General features: G+C 41.3%; 1 protein-coding gene across 1 annotated transcript; it reads right to left on the bottom strand.

The window, feature by feature from the left end:
- Positions 1-2,885: 2,885 nt before the first annotated feature.
- On the bottom strand, positions 2,886-8,069 carry prdm13 (PR domain containing 13; the record flags this gene model as incomplete). Its single annotated transcript, XM_080858551.1, has 4 exons — positions 2,886-4,354; positions 5,909-6,029; positions 6,160-6,291; positions 7,929-8,069. 4 exons carry the CDS (start codon positions 8,067-8,069, stop codon positions 2,886-2,888), a joined length of 1,863 nt encoding a protein of 620 aa, XP_080714677.1.
- Positions 8,070-8,706: the final 637 nt, after the last annotated feature.

Here is an 8,706-nt window from a genome sequence, read left to right as displayed (position 1 = left end):
TGTGGTGTGTCTGTGGGCAGGGGAGGGGAGGGGAATGGGGGTGGGGGGCGGGAGTGGCTGGGGTGGGGGGTGGCACTTTCCTGGAGCTGCTCCAGAGTGATAGGAGTTGAGTGAATAGTAGAGAAAAAAACACAAGAAAAGACCAAACACTAACTGAGAAAAAGAGAGAAAGAAACAGATACACAGAAAGAGAGAAAAAAGAGAGGAGAGAGGGTAAGAAGAGAGAGACAAGTGTGCGGATATGTGTGTGCGTGAGAGAGAGAATGAGAGAGAGAGAGAGAGCGAGAGAGAGAGAGAGAGAGAGAGATTCCCTGTATTGATTGTTGACAATAATTATCTTGAAGGCTGCAACATGTGACCTGGCCTTGACACACACGTGTGTCTATGCTGGATACTGAACTCAAAATATTTAATTAAGTCCACCCTTCATGTTTTTCTCTTTGAACGTAAGCGTTTGGAGACGGACCAGAAAATTCCCACTTCATACTTGCTTAATTTGGTTTCCCTTTTTTGCTTTTTTCTAATCACGTATCGTTATAGATATATCTAGATAGATATATACACATAGATACACTATAGCCACCAATTCAGGTTTTTATTTTGGTCTTACAAACTAACAGAATATTGAAACGAGACAAAGACCCACTGTCTGTATATTTGCCTTTGTCCTTTAATTGGAAATGTAAGAATTTTTTAGAGGCACAAAAGTGCACATAACTCTCCTGCCATGTTTTAAAAGACACAGTGATCTGTAACACGTGTTACCACTGGACGTCTAGTTACCTGCTGTCACTCAATTCCATGTCCTGGTCACTGGCATGGTATGGACCTCCACTCCAGCTTTGCCTGACAGGTACTGTTGCCTTTTCTGTGACAACCAGCCTGCCTTCTGGATCAGCACTTCAGATAACTGTCCCAAGAAGCAGCAATAGGCTTAACTGCATTGCATTTCTTGTCATCCGATTTCTGCCATTTCTGCCTATCTCATCAGAAGTCCAATTAGAGGTGATTGTGTGACATTGAATAGTAGTATAACATGGTGTATGCCGTTTCAGGCTATTACAAATGGATGATTTAATATGACTGATGGCTCTTTTAGTAGAGAAATGTCTCCGTAGCAACACACAATTATCACTATGCATGCAGTTTGTGAGAAGTAAGTGAAATATGGCATAGGACTATGCTTCATGTCTCGTTTAAATAGATATTAAATAGATATGATAAATGCTACATTAAACTTTAGATGCTGGGAACTGGTTTAGAGGAAAATGCCACTCTGATGCTCCACTACTATCCACACGAGAACCTGTGTTTATGCCAATGTGCCATTGTGATAAGTCACATCTGCACATTACCACAGAAGTTGTAAAAAACGTAACCTATTTAAAAAATAGTCATTTCTATCACTGTTTTTGTACCTGCAACTGCCCATTGCTTAAACCTCTGCAGATTCAAGCCATCCTGATTGTTAAGTTTCAAGATTAATTTTGATGAATGGCAAAAAATCTCAACTAATCAGTATTTTTAACACAGTAAGTAAAGAAGACATATCTGTTTGCAGATCTGTTGGGATTTACTGCGCATTTACTTAAGAATTTAATATCCCAACCCTGTAGGATCCAAACGGTAAGGTAAGCGTGAAGGTATTTTGTTTAATAGTTAATAAATAATTCATAGTTTGAATTAATAGTTTAATTGATTCATTTAAAAAATATTGAGTTTTGTTGGACTGTTATATTATTTTATTGAGTATTGAAAATATTCACAACTCATACTTGTCAAACGTAAGTGTAGGGTATTAAATCTATACTAGCCGCATAGAATGAGCAGCCACACAATTCTGGAAATTTCAAGCGCGTAAAGATTGTTTTGCCTGGTTTGCAATTATTTTACAGATGTCCCAAAAACGATGTGCACAGAGTAAGAAATCTAGGAGACCTCTTGAGGAATCTGCCCACATGCCTTTGACGTGAACTTTCTCAAGATTTTATTTATGAACACTTGTGGACTGTGATCAGTTGATTTGTTAAGCGTGCTTAATTCAGACAAAGCATACCATTCCAATGCAGCCTACAATGGCGTAGCAAGGAAAAGTGTTGCTTGACTACCGTTAGCTTGAAGCAGGTACTCAGTAATAATACAAATAATTTTATCTTCAATTTTATTCAAAAAGCGACAATGGAATAAACAAGAAGAAATGTTCATATACAATATCCATTATTAACATAAACCACATAGTTCCAGATAACAGCCAATAAACTTACTTTATACATTTTTACATCTAAACCCATATTTTAAAAACATTTCATTACCAATACTATTTTAACATCGACAATTTGTAAAAAATATTTCCCGCAGCACAATAGACTATGACGTTAGATTAATCATATGCCGTGGAAATGCCAAAGTGCAAATTGAACAAATTGTGGTTAAGAACCTTGAAAAAGCAATTATGTTCAAAAAAACGCGACAGTTAGCCATGTACTAACGAAATGTACTATTGTAGGCAAAAGACGCATTTTCCATATTTCGTTTGCCGTGGATGTGGGAGTAGGCCTAGGCCACTCTTTAATAACTCAAGGTCTTTATCGAATGTCTAGCTCGCGTTTTAAAGTGCAGTTCCAATTAGGGCATAAGACAGTATCAGACGTTTAGATGTTTCTTTCAGATCCAAAAGTTTTAAAACGTTCGTTTGAACTAATTCAAAATGTGTTGTATAAATCAAAATCTGCAAGGATGGAACAATACAATTTGGCTCATTTTGAGAAATAGAAAACTCAGTCACTGCAATTTTTGGATCTCTTGGTCTCATAAATATATTTACATTAATCTGTACATGTACAAAAAGCCTAGTAACATGTCTGACAGGTAGTGAACGCACAGTGTCAATCAGTATTTTTGCTGGACTCTTGGTCGCTTTGATCGTCTGTGAAGCAAACATCAACATCACTGTCATTGTCGCTCTTTTGCTCTGGGTCTTCGTACATGCCATCTATCTTATCCTCGTTTTTTTTAATGGTTTGTCCAGGGTGCCTTGATTTGACGTGTCGCTCCAAATCCCTCCTGCGCACCAAAACCTTCCCGCAGAACTCGCACCTGTATGGCGTGTTCCCTTCGGCGTGCAGTCGGATGTGCTTATTCAGATTGCTGGGGTCACCGAAAGGACGGAAGCACACTTTGCACTTCAGCGGTTTGTAACCCGTGTGAGTCCTCATGTGTATTTTCAGGCCGTATTTCCGTGAGTACAGTTTCCCACAGTACAGGCACAAGTGCCCCTTTTTGGGCTTCCCGGTGCCAGTGTTGGCTGCTGGCATGGACTCGAGCCTTGCCCTGTTCTTCTCCACAGCTATCTCAGACAGCTGTTGTGTGTGCATGGCTATCTCCCTGTCAATATTAGTGATTGAGCTCAGATCAGGGTTTAGTCCCGGCGCGCCAAAGTAGGAAACTGACTCCGGGTACTTCAGGAGATTGCTGAAGTGAAACTTAAATGGGTAGTATGGTGAGCTATACAGCAACTCACCGTTGTACACGGTGAAGGGCATCATCGGGATGTTACAGTCTCCATTGTAAGGTTTTACCCCTTCAAACTGCGGCAAGGAAAAACGCTCAAAATGGAACCCAGAAGAAATCTGAGCGTAGCGCGAGGGCGAAAGCCCCGAGTGCATGCGACCATCCACGTGCTTGAAAGCAGAGGACTCCTCAAAGTGCGGCAGCAAGGGAAAGCCCCGAATATTGTTGGCGCAGGGTCCTACGGGGGACGTGGAGTCTATGGGGTGGACGCACTTGGAGGGGTGACCTCCAGAGACCGGTTCGTTCAGTGAACGCGTCGACTTCATTCCCCCCAAAAGCTTATTAAACCCAATGCCGTTTGGTTTTCCCGTGGACTCCTCTCTAGACACTTCCGTTGGAGTAATCTTAGACAGGCCCATGGGTTTAAATGCTGAGCGCACTCCAGGGTGAAACCCCATGTTGCTCAATACTGCAGAGGTTCCGCTCAGGCCAAGGAGATGACTGTGGTTTCTGGCCGAGGCCACGCTCATATCAAGAGCCCTGTCCTGTTCCTCCGGTGTAGACTTCTTTGATATTCCCGCCTTGTTGAGGAAGGGAGAGGAAGACATGTTTCGCTTGACAGAGTCTGAGATGGAGGTGTTGTGACAGTTCCTGGGCGAGGATGAGGTGTTGGGAATGTCTCCTGATTTGGGTGACCTGCTAAGGTTTTCAGATCCCCTAACTTGCTCGTTGTTTACAAATCCTCTGCCGTTGCTCAGAGCGCAGTGGAAATGAACGTGGGCTTTGAGTGTGTTTGGGTATTTGAAGATTCTCCAGCAGTACCAGCAGATGTAGCGCTCCTCCCCTGAAAACATAAAATACAATAAGTAAATATACAGGGACCCTATTTAACTTATTTAAACATCACTGGCCTTGGAGTTACACTTGACACATTTAATGAAGCGACCGTTAGCTATAACCCACTTCATTTTACGCTGGCATGACACTGGTTGAACAATCTAGGGTCAATTATATTGATGTAATGATTTTGTAATCCCTTCCTGGCTGTTTATTACAGAGAAAACGCCGGCACAATCTGGCGCTCCCAAAGCAGTAAATTCAATAGAGACTTTCTCTGTGCTCTTTCCCGTGGAAGTGACAGCAGCTGTGGCTTGAAATCGCAAGTCGCGAAAGACAATGAGGCCGGCCCATCTGTTGACGCTCGAGAAAAGAGGAGCGTATGTCAAGGAGCGCACGGTGTATTGGTCGCAGAGCAGCGCACACAGAGGGTGCGTCACAAATCAGGGCAATATACATCCCACATAAAAGTTAGTATTCATTAGACAACAAAAGCTTATGTAGCCAGCTAATTTACCGTAGAGCACCTTTTCTGAAATGTATTTGCTCCCGAATGCATGAATATTAATGACGGGGTGACATTTGTTAACCTCGCCCCTCCTCACGCTGAATCACTACCACTGGCCACAATGGATATTGCGGTGAGGTAATGATTGTTGTCTAGTTTAAAATTCATATGGACGGGGCTGTCATTAGATGAAGCACAGCGCAAAACAAACAAAAGTACCCACATAAAGACAAAATCTATTCCATCCTCAGACCTCCGTGGACCCTCTGTTAGTCTAACTGCCACAATATTCAATTAACATAAACAATCATTAGTGGGCCTCTTTTCCTTGATTACAAAAAACAATCATCATCCTTAAATTATAATCGGATTTAGTTGGGATTTTGTTGCTGGTGTCACTTAGATTGTGGCCTGCATCAAAGTAATGAAGTGGCGTGGCATCAGTCTACTCGAAGTCTATTCGATTTTATTCAGTTTGGCGTGCTACTACTGCTTCTATATGTTTTGCACAATTAAATGCAGCATTTATTTAGAACTGGTGCAATCATTGAAAAATAAGTTATGGATAATTAATCTGTATAGAATAGCATTTTATAATATAGCACATTATAGCATAGCACTTCATAGTATAGCTTTAAAGTATATGCATAGCATTTGTCTTATGTATCGAAAAACTCATGCTGTACCAAGCCATTCAGTACCAACATGTGGCCAATGTGAAGATAGCCTTGTTATCTGCTTAAATGAAATCCCCGTGAGCGCACATACATTGACCCAAATTCATTCATGTAAATACTTTCAGTGAAACTATCGATAGACTGAGGGGTTTTTTTTATCGATAGACCAATTATTTTTCTCTGATAAATGTGTACAATAGTAACAATTGTAATAAATCCCCAGTAAATCAATCCATTCCTATTTGAAATAAAGGCTAATGTTAAAAAAAACATGTTTTTTTGAGGGGGGGGGGGGGGGGGGCATCTTCACTTCCCATTGGTCTGGCTAGGCGCCAGATCCATTAGAGATGTAATAGTAGCATTTTGATGGGCTTACCTTTCTCGTCGTGTGTTGGAGTAGCAGTCGTGGGAATATCACAACACTGAGCAAGTGCGTTTGAGTACCACACATTTAATTCTTCTCCTGTCTGGATTTCTCTCACCACTCGATAGAAAATCTTTTGTGGGGCGAGAAAAAAAAAGAATGAGATTAATGTTTGTAGTGGCATTGTAGGACTGTAGCCGTCCTTCAATGAAAGACTGCAAATACCATTCTCTGTACGTTTCCTTGGAAGTCATATGTCGTACCTGGCCTCCAGGTAAGTCTGAAACGGCCTCAAGATTTTGCTCTTGGCTGTTTCTGGCTGCACGGATGAGGCCAATCCAGTCCGGAAGCGGGCTGCCCGATTCGTCCACAAAATCCCCTCTTACCAAGCGAATCTACAAATATAAACAACAGAAAAGGACAACATTAGTTCAACCATATTTCTTTTTATGACTTCGACTGATAAAAGTATCAATTAAAGTGTTAAAGAAATATTGGTTTTGGTTGAAAGCTCAGACTTTTCCTTTGTTGGATAGTGTCATTCAAGTTTGTCTTCTTTTTTTCTATTTTCATATTCTACTACTCCCGCTACAATTTCACTCACAGTTTGTAGGTGTTTTAGTATTTAATAAAAGTCCCCGGTTGTTCATTAAAATATACATAGAGGTGTCTGTAACAAAAGCGTGGTTAATGCGTCTTTTTTCGGTCTATTAAACAGCGGTGATCATTTCCAAGGCGAAGTGCCATATAATTGAGTTGATATGAGAAACGAATTTGAGGAGTGTCAAAGCGTTTCTAAACTGTTCAAGCAAATTAAAGATTAAAGCGTGACGTTTGACACGGAGATTGCACCTGATGATCGCACGAGGCCTGGGGCGCTACATTTAGCCGCATCAATCACAGGCGCAGACAGCAGAAAGAGCACGAGCCTATTTATAGGATTTATCAAACCATGAAAAACATATATTTTTAGACATTGAAGCAAAAAAAAAATCACAATTTGATCAGATTGTACGTTTCCCCCCAAAAAAATATTCTAAATAAAAGAATAGCCTACGTATAATGCAGGCTATTATAAATAACACATAGACTAGTATACAAATGAAATAGACTTCTATCAAATTATTATACATTTTCACTTATTCTTAATAAAATGTATGTTTAGGTGAGTTGTTTTATTTATAATTGGCGTTTTTTTCTTTAAGTAGCTGGAGGCTATATTCTTTCTAAGGCATCTTTCTGTGGCCGCATTACATTAAAATAGGCTGGAGTTAGGAGCCTGTGAAATGTGATGGACCGGGGGCATGAAATCTTCCGCCGCAGCTCAGCTCGTCCCATTAAGGCAGATAAGTAGAGGCGCAGACTGACAAGTTGTCCTGCTAATATTGCTCAATTACTCCCAAGACGACAGCGCCAACCAATTAATATCCAAATGCGCGATTACTCATGACAAGCCGCATCAGGATTTTAAGGAAGTTGCCCCTTATTTTGACCTGACCACTGTAAGCAATTGATGGAGCTATTCTTTTATAAGCCCATCTACATGTAATATAGGCCTAGGCATATTCCTAATATTGTTATTATTGTCATTATTATTAGTAGTATTATTAGTGTAGTTTTTACATCATTTATAAGCCTTGAAACAATAATACATTTAAAAAAGGAATAGAGAGGCAGTGAACACAAAAATCAGCAAAGAAAAATGGACAAAAGTAGGAAGGGGTCAAAAATATATCCTAAATACTATACAATATATATATATCCTGAGTACTGTGAAAATATTAAGCACACGGCTTGCGTTGTTAAAGAAAATGACCTAAGTTGACAACTGCTCGTTGCAGAGTATGCATACTTAACAATTTTGCGTTTTAAGTTATTGAAATTAGTTTGCATGCCTGCATATTTTGCCCTGAACCAAAATGTGTACTGTAAAGGCAAACTTTGTCAAGGCTTCACAATGCATGTGAGGGGACGAAACGTTTCAATATTCTCATACTGAAAACTCGATATAGGGCATTTAAAATGTGCCTACCTTTTTCTTAAGTCCAACTTCTTTGCGGTCCGACACGTACTTCCCTAGTTTGAAAATACCCGGCACTGGTCCTATCCGAAGACCGGCCGAGATGGTGCAGTCAGCAATCACGCTAATTGTGGGTGTCCGGGTCGCCTGCATTGCTGGCTCTGCGTGTAGTCGGATCAGAACCAAGGCGACCAAGCAAGGGGACTGATTGAGACAAGCAGAGACTAGGAGATGAGGCCAGGCTAATCTCCGCCTGCGAAGTGACGCGCTGGCGCATCTGATCCGGCTTTTCTAATGGAGGAGAGCAAGGTGCCCCCACGGCACATTAACGCGCAAGGGCGAGCAGTGCGCGCGCGGCTGTGAGAGAGTTGCGCTCTCTCAGCAGCTGTGTGGAAACTCCGCGAGATGGTCACATGGAGACTTTCCCTCACCCTCGCGCATAATGAAGAGGTCCAAACGGCCCAGAGACAATAGGCCAGGCGACCTTCCCATCCCCAAAATCCAATTTGTCAAGGGCAGAGAAAAGAGAGCGCGGAATCAAAGGTCTGGACCGACCATTAATCCTCAGCATGTGGCTTTGTCCGTCCGGCAGTTCCGATATTTTCAGTGACAAATCCACTGTATAATTTCTCCATAAATTCAGCCCCCTTTCATTGTTCCTATAGAACCCGGCTTTTGGAAATCAGTGACTACTTTAAATCTACTTGGCTGCATCCTTTTAAGTTTAATATACTTCAAAGCTCTTTATTCTCTCTCTTGGCTGCATTGTGTGTCCCGGATTGAACAAAAG

The sequence above is a fragment of the Sprattus sprattus genome (genome assembly GCF_963457725.1).
Source record: "Sprattus sprattus genome assembly, chromosome: 19".
Lineage (NCBI taxonomy): Eukaryota > Metazoa > Chordata > Actinopteri > Clupeiformes > Clupeidae > Sprattus > Sprattus sprattus.
Note: the sequence above shows the minus strand (reverse complement) of the source record. Positions and strands in the feature narration are given on the sequence as shown.